This window comes from Scomber scombrus, chromosome 2, assembly GCF_963691925.1.
Source record: "Scomber scombrus chromosome 2, fScoSco1.1, whole genome shotgun sequence".
Lineage (NCBI taxonomy): Eukaryota > Metazoa > Chordata > Actinopteri > Scombriformes > Scombridae > Scomber > Scomber scombrus.
In genome coordinates, this window is record NC_084971.1 from 33,118,875 (window position 1) to 33,133,804 (window position 14,930).

The following is a 14,930-nucleotide window of genomic DNA, read 5'->3' on the forward strand; positions in this document are numbered from 1 at the left end:
ACTCATTTATGAAGCGTCCCACTCTTACTTTCCATAAGGAGGACTCCCCCCAGAAGAGGGTGTGATGTTCCTGTCTTACAACACTCTGAGACACACAAAGTAGAAACTATGATGACTTCTGGAACTCAACTAAAATATTGATGGGAATGATTGAAGTGAAGAAATTTGATCAGATACTTTTATTCGTAGCCCTAAAACCAAGAACAGAAATGGGTCACTGAGAATATTTGGCTAGTTAGGACTGGATTTCTACTCTGAGAAGCTCGATAAACATGGCTCCATATAAAAGACACAATTTCCAGTGTTTGTCAGCGTTCTGTAAAACTCTAAACCCTCCGAGCATTAGCATTAGTATGACTCGGTTTCACTCACTCTAAGCCACGCTGGATAAGAGCTCTGAGTATGAGAGGTGAATTTTTTAAAACATTTTTTTTTCCCCCCGCACAGCCTGACCCAGTTGTGTCCCTGCTGCTTTTTATTGTTTACAGATCAACCCCGGCACTGTGGGCTTCTATCGTATCCAGTACAGCTCGTCCATGCTGGAGAGTCTGCTGCCGGGTATCAGAGATCTCAGCCTGCAGCCTGTGGACCGGCTCGGCCTCCAGAACGACCTCTTCTCTCTGGTGAGACAACAAACGCACAAAGCTTCTTTTTTTTTTAACCCTCCTCATGACAAATGGATTGAGTAACAATTAAAATATTTAGGAATCCCAGAAGACCAATTGTGTTTGTCCGCGTGGTGAGGAAGTCCACTCCCTCCCAATGTAAACAAATACACAGTGCAGAATAAATGAAAGTAGGAAGACGCGTGTGGAGAAAGGAAGTCAAACATGTGCAAACTCAACTTGAAACTTGAGACGCTGATGGTTTTGGACAGACTCAAAAAAGGTCTCTAAACATTGTAATCAACAACATCCAAACAGATAAACATCCATTATAACTCACAGGAGATGCAGTTACTGTGTCTCAAATCACACACTTCCTTTAGTACACTGTGTACTTGTGTAGTGGGCAAATTATGACAGGTTAGTGTTGTCTCAAATCAAACGCGTCTGTTACGCACCTATCGGAAATGACGATTAGTTATCAAGCTAGCGTTATCGTTCATGGTATCGTTTGTCTGTATAGTGGTGCTTAGTGCTATAAACAAGCAACGACTAACATAAATAGTTAAATTTGAGTACATGGATTAGAAGAAAGTTATTTTTTGACATATGTAACTGTCATGCGTTGTGTTTTTATATATGATATACCACGAATGAGTTGTCACTCTTAAGAGAAAGTTCTTCAAATCAAAGAATTTAAAAATTACAAAACTGTGCTCAACTTTGTGTCATGATATCGGTTAAAAAAAACAAAATCTATTTAACCCATTTAACTTTTTGGGCAATCTTTACCACTTGTATGAGGTATGTAATGCACGAAAAGACCATCAGATTGTGTTTTCGTTGCTATAGATACAGGTTGTGCTAGTGTATAACCAATGATAAAAAACAAAAATCCCTTTTTTCTAAAGTTTTGAACAGATGAGGTCTGTAAAACATCACATTTAGGGTCAATGAGAAAAAAATCCATGTTTTATGTTGTCATGTCCTCAAAGAGGAAGGAAAAGCAAAGAGATTTTTTTTAAATAGCACTTTCTTGGTGTGACCAACAAAGGGTTTTTTCTTATGGATCTATATTTATTTTCAGTTTTCTCCATTTTTTTATCTTGTTCACATTAAGTTATTACACACACACCGTTGCCTTTTTTGTCTCCAACTTTTTCTTCTTGTTCTGCCAAATACAACAAACTGAGGAACTTTTCTGTTTGCTGTTGTGAGGTCAACACCTTGTTTTGACATCTTATCGTATGTCTAGAAGCACGTACAAGTCTGGATATGCGGATGTGTCACCATGAATCACCTGTTGTTATCTGGACTCATTGTATTTAACTGTTGCCTTTCAGTTTGAAGTTTTATTAAGGTTTCAAGACATGGCTATGAAAACTTAAGCTAAAAGAGTTTATAATAGAAATGGCACATGATTGATCTTTTGCTATTTAACCTGCAATAGTGTCATCTGTCGTCTTTTCAAGGCATTATCCTGTAATTGCTCAATCAGATCCAAAACTTGCGTCTAAAAGGATGACAGTTAAATGTGCAAATATATTGTCAGACATACAATGAACTTGAAAATGAAGCTTTTTTAAAAAAAAAAAAAAAGGATAAAAATCGATTCGATTCAGATCCAGAGATGCTTTCTTCTTATTTCTCATATTTCCCTTCCTTGTCAAAACCTGGCGCCTACATTACCCACGATGCAACTTGACCGCCAACAGTTCAGTCGGATGTTGTGGTTTGTTATGTCAGTAGCAGCTATAATGTGGTGTGGAGCTGTTAGCTTTAACATCAACAACAGTTTATCTTCAGAAAGCCTCAACATATGATTGAAAAGCATAAAAGAAAGATGGTAAATGTGTCTTTTCTGTTCTGTGTGTTTTGTAACCACAGTGTGACGATAAATGTGAATTTTCAACATGACTTGATTGTGTTGTAACGGATGAATCACAGCGACTGACTCTTCGTTCACCTTCTGGCTCGTTCTTGCCTTCAGCTGATGTTGTGAGTCAGTTTTAGATTTCATATCACACAGTGAGTCTTGAATCATGCAGTCTGTCATAAGCCCCGTTTCTACTGCAGGAACTTCGGGGTAATTTTCGGGGCTGTTGTCTCCATAGCAGGAACCTCCCCTGAACGACAATCTCCTGGAACTTTTACTGGGGCCAAACGAGACCCTGCCTCCGGGTAGATACTCCGTTCGGCCCCGAAAAACCCCTGGGTGGGGCTTGAGGTTGACTCGGTGCTGATTGGGGGGATGTGGCGTCAAGAGAAAGCGCCATTTTTAAATGCCAGCAGAAGAAGAACAGTAGAAGAAAGCGTCTACACTGCCGGAAAAAGTTCATAGCTTCCACCGCCATGAACACGAACACACAAACCAGAAATGCGGCAACCACCTCAGATCCTTCCATGTTTACGTCCTCATTGTCGTTTTCTTCGTTATGCTTTCGGCGCGTCACGGTCAGAGTCCGGTGGGTCCTATCTGGGTCCTATCTGTCTATGGAGACACAACAGCCTAGAGGACCCAGTGAGAGGACGTTCCTGTAAAGGTCCCGCCTCTTAAATTTTACCAGGAACTTCCTTAGTAGAAACGGGGCTATAATGAAACGACGTGTCACACCTTCACTCCCGAATCCTGCAGTCTGTCACAATGAAACGACGGGAATTTTCCAGAATGATTTTTTTTAACACAGTAGAATTACACAATGAGCCATAATGAATAATTTACATCACATCACCATAAATCTTGTCTTTATTGAAAAGAACATCAGGATTTATTTGGTCCCGTCATATTAGAAATGAGTCTTCATAGATTCTGCTTTCATTTCTGTCCTCGGTGACTGGTGGATTTAGACCAGCGATGTTTGCAAAATCAGGGGAAACAGTTTGATGGGATGTGTTTCTAACTCAGCGATCAGGTTGCAAAAACAAAAAGCTGTTACTTCACCTTTTTAGTTTAATCAGCACCGACCTCATCCTGACCTCTAAGCTCAGTTAGAAATATGACTCATTATGACACAAAACTTAAAGATCTAAACAAGTGACTAAATCTGTAATGAAAAGGAGAGTGGTTTGGAGGATATGTAAACGGAATAATGCACATTTTGGTTGTTTTATAAATAGTGGAGCTGCATCGATTTGTCAATTTATTGATCAGTCAATGGACGAATGGCTTACTGTGCATGTGTCGTCATTACTGTAGAGCGCATTGCAGTAGTCGTTACTGCAATGCGCTCTTCTCAGGGATCCCTGGCAGGTACAATCAGAACAGCGCTGCCAGGATCCTGATGAGAGAGCGGAAAAAAACACCAACGTTTTCCCGGTTCAGGTTTTTCGTTTCACTGGCTCCCCCGCGTCCTTCAGGATTCACTACAAAGTCCTGCTACTTGCCAACAAATCAAATACAACAGACATGCAGCAAAGGAACTGATCACACCACAAAACCAAACACGCCTTTAGATCTGCCAGCAGCTCGATCCTCAGGGCCCTCAGCACTGAGCTCAGCACCATGGGGGGGACGGAGCCTTCTGCTCTGCTGCAACACGCTGGTGGAACAGACTTCCTCACCACCTGAGGGCAGCACAGAGCCCAGACTCTTTAAAAAAAGGCCTAAAACCCTTTTTATTCAAGGAGGCTTTTTCATCTTAACTCCTATTATGTTCTTTATATTGTGTGTTCTGTGTTATTAATACTGCAGCACTGTGAATGAAAAGTGTGATTAAAAATTAAATGTATTCTTCTTCTTCAATATCTTCTGGTTTCTTCAGTCGCCTGTCACACTTTTGGTCAGGATTAAAAGACATTTGAAGATGTTGCTTTGGCCTTTAGGATAATCGATTTTATAAAAAATAATCATTAGTTTCACCTTCACTAGAATTTATTTTAATACAGTTTTCAACCACTTATTTTCCAGACGTTTTCTAAAACCTGCTGTTTAATATCTCTAAAAGTGACATTAAAGGTGACTCGGTACGACCGGCCTTCACTTCGATCTATTTATTTTAGATAATCTGACTTCTTTTTTTGGGGGGGGGATTTATTTTGGGCTTTTTTGCCTTTATTCATGACCTGCAGCAAAGGTCCCTGGCTGGATTCGAACCAGGGACGCTGCGATTACTTAGCAACCGCTCTAACCAATCGACCAACAGGGTGCTCCAAATCTGTCATTTTTAAACTCTACGAATGCTCATTTTATTTCACTCTCTGTCCCTTCAGTCTCGCGCCGGCATGATCAGCACGGTGGAGGTGCTGAAGCTGATGGAGGCGTTCGTCAACGAGCCCAACTACACGGTGTGGAGCGACCTCAGCTGCAACCTGGGAGTGCTGTCCTCGCTGCTGTCCCACACGGACTTCCACGAGGAGATCCAGGAGTTCATCAGGGACCTGTTCACCCCCATCGGCCTCGAGCTCGCCTGGGACAGCAAACCAGGGGAAGGTGAGGATGCACCGGACAGGAAATGAGCTGTCAAGTCATGTGGTTCAGATCTAATTATTGAGACCCACATTGTTTAATTTACTCTAAATTTATGTTTAAATGAAAGCTCTGAAATATTATTATAATCATTGTTTTCATGTAAAACACACCACATTGTTTTAATTCTCTTCAGTTATTTAAACCTGTTTTTTTACTGTCTCCGTCATAATTTAAGCTTTAAGTTTTATTTAAATCTAACAAAACTGACCAGTTCCTTTATTAAGTTGCATGTATATGTTAAAAATGTTTGATTTAGATCCACAACCGAAAACATACCTGCAGTGCAGCTGTGTAGTACGACTGTAAAAGGATGTCTGTATTATTATACATTAATATAACTGACTTTATTTATCAATTCAAGCTTTGTAAATGCACATATTTATTTATTTAGATTTATTTGGCAGGAACGGCACACGTCAATCAACATTTTTGTTCACACCTCTGTGTAGATGAGTCAGAATTAGCCAAGAAGCTAATTTATATCTGTAGTTACCGGGCAACTTAGCCAGGCACAATAAAGAAAGAAGAAATAATATTAAAATAAACAATCAATATAGCACATTACTTATATAAAAAGTGATTAAAAGCAATGTGCACAATAGACTCTGATGCCACACAGAAGCTGTAGATAATAAAGGACTGAAGAGGTTGAACATTGCAGCCTCCTGTACATGTCGACACTCTGACACTTAAATGCATAGATGGGGAATAGCAGTACTTTAACCCTTACATACGGTTCGTACTCTGACTCATAATTAATTCACACTCATAAATTCCCCATCAGTCATTAACTAATGGATGACTAATCTTATGGAAAAAAGACGTTCGTTATTTTATTATCCAGTATAATATCTTCTAGACATGTCTGACTGGTGATTTTGGATTTGTTTTAATAGAAGCAGGTTAAACTTATCAGCCACACAAAAACAAAACAAATATTAATGCATTTTATTTCCATTGTTGTAAACTGTGGGTCACATTAGGAAAAGTCTGGTAGAAGAAATGTGTATAGAGTGCTAAGCGTCTTCAGTTGAAGGTTTATTTATAGTGCTCTCCATTACACGTGTAACTCAGCCAAACAATTTAAAATTAAGTCATAATGAAATCAAATCATCCACCAAACCTCTACTGGCTTTATAGGACGTTCAATTCACACCTCACACCTCATCCAGTCAGCACCACATCCCTCAACAGGGACCTTCACAGTAATCTGAACACAAAGGAATCAAAGTATATATTTAACTCTTTTTCAGCACATTCCCATGACTAAATGGCTTTATCAAAAGGTAACGTAACCCTAATAAATTAACCCCAAAATGAATGAAAACGACCCCTCCCAACAAATAGCTCTGAATGGTGAATATGAATAAAGGAACAAACAATTGCAAAATAATCAAACCTGCAACATAATAAAGAACTGAAACTAACTTATGACCCAACCTGATCTCACGGAAATACGTGACAGGGGCATGACCCCTGTTAACACTGAATTCCGTGGTGGGGACACGCAATGTGTCAAATTTACGTGTCCCCATCACGGAAACAATACCAATGTAAAATCAATGGGAATCCTCTTTCGTGGTGGACACACGGATTCCCCGGTTCATTCTAATAACAGCCTATAAAACTATTGATTATATTATTCTTCATGTGGTAAAATCCTAAAAGAGGACAGTATTTCCCTTTTTAATAACGTAAAGGTAAAGTCCAGTGGTAATAAACATAACTACCTCATTACACCAAAATGACAATTATCATACACAATCTGTTTTTTAGACAACAAAAAAATCGTATTTAATGCACTATAATAAATTCAGTTAAATGACTATTAAAAATAACGATTAAATAAAAGATTTATAGATTAGAAAAACAGTATTAATTACCGCCCACTACGTGACGTTGAATCCGGGAATCCGTGTGTCCACCACGAAAGAGGATTCCGTGATGGGGACACGTAAATTTGACAAATTTCGTGTCCCCATCACGAAATTCAGTGTTAAGAATTCATGCCCCCGTCACGTATTTCTGAGAGGTCAGGCTATTATGACCATGTGTTTGCTGTAAAATGTAACATAATGCTACACACGATAAAAACCCAGGACAGTAAGTGCTGCAATGGTAAATTATAGCAAAGTTCAACACGAATAAATCAATATAGTTTAATGTATAAGCTCAACATGTAAACGGGAAATGTGATGAGTAAAGAAGAGTTCTGCTTTGTCACAGTCGGTAACCTGAGTGTTGTTGTTTTATCGTCCTGCAGGTCACCTGGACGCCCTGTTGAGAGGTCTGGTTCTGGGGAAGTTGGGGAAGGCGGGACACAAACCCACATTGGAGGAAGCCCGGCGGAGATTCAAGGACCACGTGGAGGGAAAACAGAGTCTCCTTGCAGACCTCAGGAGCCCGGTAAGAGACACAACAACACCAGCAGAGAGTGTTTTACAGGCTTCAGTTGTTGCACTCATTAAAGACATTTTCTGTGTGGAATCCTAACTATTGTGTGTGTTTGATTTTATTTTTATTGTTTTTCAGGTGTATTTAACAGTTTTGAAGCATGGAGATAGTGCAACATTGGAGACGATGTTAAAGGTAAAACTTCACACTACACCAACAGATTTCATGTCAGATACAGTCAAACATTTAGGATTCTTTTAATCATTTAATCTCTGTCTGAATATTAGGTTTATTCTGTCCTCTCTCTCTCTCTTATTCATCCTTTCTTTCTCTTTTCACTCGTCCTTCAGCTTCACAAGCAAGCAGACATGCAGGAGGAGAAGAATCGTATAGAGCGAGTGCTCGGCGCCATATCTGCCCCTGACCTCATCCAGAAAGTCCTGACCTTTGCCCTCTCGGTACGTATGACCACCACTTTTGCAGCATTTCACAACTTTGGATTTTTTTTTTTTGTCTTTTTTTCAGAGGAAATGAAAGAAATGTGGTTTAATCATGTGTCTTTGAAGGGAAATCAGAGGTTTCAGTTTAGGTTGCTGTGTGGCCATGATGAAAAGATTAATAGTGTGATGCCCAGTTAGGAAAGATAAGGAACAGTTTAAGTTGCATATCTGTCTAGTAATAATTAACTTTCCGTTGTTTAAATTTCCTCAATTAATCACTTGGTCATGAAACATTCCTGCAGCTCAAAGTGTTTTTTTTAAATCAGCTGTCTTCTTTGCCAAAATATCAAATTACTATTAATCTAAAACAAAGAAAACCAGCAAATTCTCATATTTAAGAAGCTAAAACCATCAAAATGATTGAAACATAATCGTTGCAGCTTTAGTAATAAACAACTTTCAGGCTTTTTGTCTCAGTGTCCTTGTCTAACAGGAGTGACTTCTCTCCAGTCAGCTGATTTAGAGCATTTATAGCTAATCTCTATCTCTCTCTCTCTCTTCGGCCTTCTCCTCCACAGGAAGAGGTTCGTCCTCAGGACACGGTTTCGGTAATCGGAGGAGTAGCAGGAAGCAGTAAACACGGCCGTAAAGCCGCCTGGAAGTTTGTCAAGGACAACTGGGAGGAGCTTTACAACCGCTACCAGGGCGGCTTCCTCATATCACGACTCATCAAGGTAAACAAGACAAGCAAAGCTGCGTTCAGATCAAAATCCAGCCGCCCAGAGGAGGGGGGAGGGGGAGGGGCTAGTGTTCAGTCCAACAACATCTCTGCTGCTTGTATTATTTCACAACAAAGTTATAAAACAAGAATACAAGCAAACAATATTTCCTGGATGTTGGAAGCTTTGGTGATTTCAAGAGTCAAAGTTCAATCACATAGAAATGAATGAGAAGCGACTGTGAGAGCTGTACAGCCACAGACGGTCACACATTTATTCTGTCCTCTTAATTAAATAATCATAATTCACAAATAACCAGAAACTCCAGTTGGATTTTCCACATTTTGCATTTGCAGATAATTTTGCATTTTTAATTTCAATGAGAAATGGAACCAAACTGCTTTCAAAGTTCAAATACTGTCGAGTTTATTTTTTCTTTCTGTTCAGTTCATCTGTTTGTTTTCTGCCTCTTTGCAGCTCACGGTTGATGGATTCGCTATTGACAAAATGGCTGCTGAAGTAAAGGTGAGAGCGCTTCACAAAACATTACAGAACTTTTTATTTTTACAGAAACATTCCTGGAAATGTTTCTCCTTTTCTTTCTGTAGAAAACAAGAACTTTGTGCTGTTTTAAGGCAAATGTATTTATATATCACATTTCAACAACAAGGATATTCAAAGTGCTTTACAGGAAACATAAAATTCCTCAAGACAGGATATAAAAGCAACACATGGCAAAAAAAAAAAGACGATTTAAAGTGTTAAATTGAAAATAAATTAAGCACAAATAGAGTAAGGCAGTTAAAAACAGTATTCTTCAGGGGTTTGTTCGGATATGTGCTTCTCCAGGAGCTGTTCAGTATTTAAAACAGCTGAATTCATCTTTAGGAAAAACAAAAATATCCTTTTTTTGAAGCTGCAGTTAGTGTATTTGACCACTAGGTGACAGAAAAACGTCACAGTAAACTGAAAGCACTTTGTGTTATAGAAATAAAATAAACTTGATTTATGTTGACAGCATTTTACATGCATTACATTATTAGTCGCTCTAATGATCTTCTCTTCAGAGTTTTGGCAAAAAATGTGTCAGCTAGTTTTAGTTTTTTAAAGATTCAAATCATTCTTAGTTTTTAAATTCAGCATCACAATAAAAACAAAACAATATAAAAGAAAGAATAAATAAACAAACAATATCTATGAAAGTAAAGTCTAAGTTTTATCAGCTATGTTTCTTTTCTCTGCACTCGTTCATGAACTCGTCTCTTTTTTTCAGAGTTTCTTTGAGAGTCACCCGGCGCCGGCGGCCGAGCGCACGGTGCAGCAGTGCTGTGAGAACATCCTCCTCAACGCCGCCTGGCTGAAACGTGACGCGGACGACATCCAGCAGTATCTACTGCAGCGCAAAGCTCCCCCCGTCTGAGCCGCTGCCCCCCCGCCGCCTCCTCCTCCAGCCCCCCTTACTCCCTCTCTCCCCCCCCCCCCTCCCTCCAGCGCGGACCTCCCAGCATCATAGCTGCCTCGGCCCCCCCTCAGTACAGACCAGAGCGGGCGACCAGATGTACTTACAGCAGGCTTCATTTCTCTAAAGAAACTGTGTATGAAACAAGAAGACAAAGCCAAGAATTTAAGAAAAGTGTTGGAAACACAAAGAGACTCTTTCTACGTTAACAAAGCAGATCCATTTTAGTCAGACCAGGAATGTAGTTTTACCCCCATTCTGCCCAACGAGCGGAGTCGCCACCAATCCACCAATCGGCAACGTTAGAGCGGCGCTCGGCGACGAAACGATCACTGTAACCCTGCTAACGCTCTCTGCATCACCTGCCCTGTATGCACTCCTCCTCATCCTCATCCCAACTTCATCCACCTCTGCGTCGTAGCTGAGAAAACTGTGAATCCCCTTTCTCTTCCTCTCCTCTCTCTTCCTCTCCCTCCTTCCCTCCTTCCTGCCGTCACTCATTTTGAATGCATGAAGTGTGATTTCCTGCATTTGCTGCTTCGTTAACTTCTGTTTGTTTTCTGTACAAACAAAATGATTTCCTCCTCCTCATCCTCCTCTTCCTCAGTTTGTCTTCACCTCCTCCTCCCTCTCTTTCAGGCATTGTGATCGGGTGAAAGCAAAAGGCGCCGTGGGCAGAATGGGGTTAATAAACGGTAGTGTGTGTCGTAGATTTTTCAGCAGCAGTGATTCTCCATTGCTAATTAAAGAGTTAGAACGAGGCGAGCAGCGCTAGCATGGTACTACATCGTAAACTGTATAATGTATAATGCAAACTTTTTTTTTTTTCTTTTAAAAGATTTAAATGGAAAAGAAGTTTAATGGTTATCCGTTTCCACCACCACCAACCCCCTTATAGAAAAAATACAAACCAACCCCCTCGAGCTCTTATCAGTCAGAATTTGTATAGTTTGAATCATCAACAAGCATATTTATGAAGAAAAAGGACAAAAAAAAGAAATGGTTTCTTTATCCGCCACCACTGAACGAAAAAAATGAAGATTGGTGTGTTTTTATAAAGACATCAGATGCAGCGATTTATTTAAAAATGTGGAAATAATCTTATATTCTGCGGAGGAAAAAGAAGAAGAAGAAGAAGAAAAAGAAGAAGAAGAAATTAAAAAAGATCACAACACTATTTTTTTGGGGGGGGCTTTTTCATTCAGAAGTAACAACATCATCATCATCTTCATCATCAGGAAAAAAAACGCCTCTTCTCTTCATTCATTGTTTTTTTTTGGTTTTTTTAGGGGTTGAGAGTCCGGCGAGGGGAAACAGGACTTTTTAAAAATGGACGTTGACTTCTGCCGTCGAACTCGGACGCCTTAAAAGATTTGGTCGACTGGTTTGCAGTAAAAAAATAAAAAAAAAGTTAAAAAATGTCAAAAAAAACAAACAAACAAATAAATAAATAAATAAAAGCTGAAGTGGTGATAAAATAATAAAATGATAAAATAGTGACTTCCACACAAAATGTATCTAATGTGACAGATTATGCAGACTTGTTGAACGAGTATATCTATATAGAATTTACAATTTGATGTGGTTTTTTTTCTTTCTCTCTTTTTCAAGTCATCCAACCTGTTGTTGAGACCCCCCCCCTCCACCCTCCTGCCCCCCCCACCAGCTCCACCTGCGTCCCTCCTCCCTCCCCAGATCATTAGTTGTTGGGTTTTTTCTTTTTTTTCTCTTTTTTTTTGTTTCTTTTTTTTTTATTTTGTTAAAAACTACGGTTGGTGTTCATTAAAGTGAAAATGGATTCTAAAAACAAAACATGTGAAATTAGTACATTTAATTCATTGATTATTATTTTTTATGTTATATTATGAGTGAGGTGTGAGAGTGTGTATGACCCCCCCCCCCGAAAACATCTGTAATTTATCAGCTCCTAATGCACTTAACATTTTGTACGATCGGAGACGTTAAAGGACGAGTTCACAATTTTTCAGGTGTGTCGTAAAACACATTTTCTACATAAAACATTAATAAAAGCAGCAAATCAACCAGAGGATGTTATATTTTCGATAAATAACATAAAACCGTGTGTCTTAAATCAACAGTCAGGAGTTAAATGGAACATTAATGCAGTTTTTCTTGCTGTAATCATTCCTCCTGTTCATACTGACTATTAAACGATCCCTTCATCATGTTTACAATGTAAGTGATGGAGGACAAACTCACAGTCCTCCTCTGTAAAAATGTGTTTAAAAGTTGATCTGAAGCTAATATGAAGCTTCAGTCGTCCAAATGAGTCAAATCTTCATCTTTTATGTTTCAACGTTAGTGTTTTTAGTATCAAAGTCTTTTTGTTACTATACTTCCTCCACAGCTCAACAGAAGATACACAAAGACTCAGACTGCTTAAGAGCCTCATAGAGGGACAGAAACAGTCTTCGTTTAGTGTAAAAAATGCATTTAAGAGTAGATCATCAGCTTCTATTGAGCTTCAGCAGTCTGAGTTAGTCATAGCAAGTGATATGTGACACATTTACAGACTTTTTAACATCAGATTCCCTCTTAGTGTTTCCCTGTTGAGCTGTGGTGGAAGTATAGTAACAAAAAGAGACTTTGGTACTAAAAACACTGTAACGTTGAAACATAGAAGATGAAGATTTTACTCATTTGGACAAATGAAGCTTCATATTATCTTCAGATCAACTTTTAAACACATTATTTTTACACTAAACAAGGACTGTTTCTACCCTTCATCACTTTACATTGAAAACATATTATGAAGATCTTTTAATAGTAGGTATGAACAGAAGGAATGATTACAGCTGTTTTAAGACACACTGAGAAAAATTAGAAATCGTGAACTTGTCCTTTTTTTTTTTTAAAGACGTGACAAGATGATCGTTAGCAGCACTTAAAACAGATGCAAACTGTTTAAATACATATATACATAACATTTGGATTAAACCTAATGAGAATAAAATGGTTGCAGATCACAATTTGAAGAGTTATGAGCATAAAAATTTGATGATTCCTTTGACGAGGTGTCCGTGTGAGGTAGTTTTTTGAGTTTTCGACTGTGTTTTTTCTTGTTCCCCTTTTTTTTTTAATTTTCACTGAAGTTCAACGATGTGGAATGTCTTTGTGGTTCTGACTTATAATAATAATAATAACCGAGAGGAGAAGCTGTCAGGCAAAAAAAAAAAAAGGACGGCTTTGACTTTTGGGAAACATACATATGCAGTCCAATAAAGTAACACTTCATGATACGTACGGTATCGCTTACTGCAAGACGTTTCTCAGGTGTGTCGCTACTTTTAAAATATTCCCTCCTGCAGCTTGTTTTTCTTCCCTTTTGCTGAACTGGATATTCAGCAGCGACGAGGTGGAAGCTGGTTCAAGATATTCTGGATATTCAGGTCAGAAGAGGTCTTACATCAACGGAGAGTAACACTATGTTAGCATTTGTGGTTGGGTAAAAGGCAGGTTTACAGGTTTCAACTCTCTTAAATCAACAGTCAGGAGCTGAAATGAACATTGAAACCTGTTTTTCTCGTTGTAATGATTCCTCCTGTTCATACTGACCATTAGAAGATCCCTTCATAATGTTTACAATGGAAGTGATGGAGGACTAAACCCACAGTCCTTCTGTGCAAAGAAAAAAGGGTTTAGAAGTTGATCTGAAGCTAATATGAAGCTTCACCGTCCAAATGAGTCAAATCAAGTCTATGTTTCAACGTTAGTCTTTTTGTTACTATACTTCCACCACAGCTCAACGGGGAAACACGAAGATTCAGACTAGTGAAGCCTCATGGATGGACAGAAACAATCTTGTTTAGTGTAAAAAAAAAAAATTAAAAAGTTGATCTGAAGCTAATATGAAGTTTCACCGTCCAAATGAGTCTTTTATGTTTCAACGTACCAGTGTTTTTAGTGTCTTCAGCAGTTTGAGTGTATGTACCTACTGAAGTAACATACAGCTCGATGACAGTATTCAATAAGATACAGTGGAGCCCAATTCAGGGTTCCCACGCGTCCTGGAAAACCTGGAAAATGATTGACCACCTTTCCAGTCATGGAAAACTCATGAAAAATGAAAAGAAAAAGTCAAATGTCCTGGAAAATAATTTCTCCTTCCTTTGCTTCTCTCCGCCTTTTTAAGGGAATGGAAACGTTTTAGAAGGTTTGTGCATGCATAGTCTGTTCTTACGCTGCCTTCAATGGGCAACATTAAGGCACAGCCCTTCTCTGCTTCTATCTAGATATTAACCTCTTAATGTTGCTCTCAGAGTGAAACCAGAATTTTACATAAACATTTACGAAATGTTCTACCACCGTACAGGGTCGAACTGAGATCCCACCAGTATATTCTCAAGTTCTGTGGGAAACCCTGATTAGTGTTTGGCGTGATCAGTTGTCTGTCGTACTGTAGCAGCTGGAAATGTCCTGGATATGATTTAAAGAAAACAGTGGGAACTCTGCCAATTATAGAATAGAAACTTGCACTTCCTGACTGATTCTCTCTTTGCTCAGATCCAAAATGAAACTCAAAAAATACTCTGATGACTAAAGATTCTGGTACATAATCCAGAATTTGTAATGTAGGTTTTAGTTTATTTCAATATATTAATTAGGTTAATTATATATTTGTTTATTTTGTATATATTTTACTGTAATTCTTATTGTGTTTTACCTCTTATAGGTTGAAGTTTTAAGATAAACCCGCAGTAGGTTTCTACCTGCACACGTTTTATTTACTTTTATTATATCAAGTGATATCTGACACATAACAAAAAGAGACTTTGGTAATAATAAGACTAACGTTGAAACATAGAAAACTTGATTTGACTGATT

At 38.7% G+C, this 14,930-nt stretch overlaps 1 protein-coding gene across 1 annotated transcript in view; it reads left to right on the forward strand.

Annotated features, from left to right (window-relative positions):
- Nucleotides 1-11,455, forward strand: part of npepps (aminopeptidase puromycin sensitive) — a 32,834-nt gene extending 21,379 nt beyond the window's left edge. The window contains 8 exon segments of the mRNA XM_062437851.1: nt 489-623; nt 4,815-5,034; nt 7,337-7,479; nt 7,606-7,662; nt 7,818-7,925; nt 8,486-8,641; nt 9,104-9,151; nt 9,900-11,455. Coding sequence (XP_062293835.1) covers nt 489-623; nt 4,815-5,034; nt 7,337-7,479; nt 7,606-7,662; nt 7,818-7,925; nt 8,486-8,641; nt 9,104-9,151; nt 9,900-10,046 — 1,014 coding nt within the window. The 3' untranslated portion in view covers nt 10,047-11,455.
- The last annotated feature ends 3,475 nt before the right edge of the window (nt 11,456-14,930 follow it).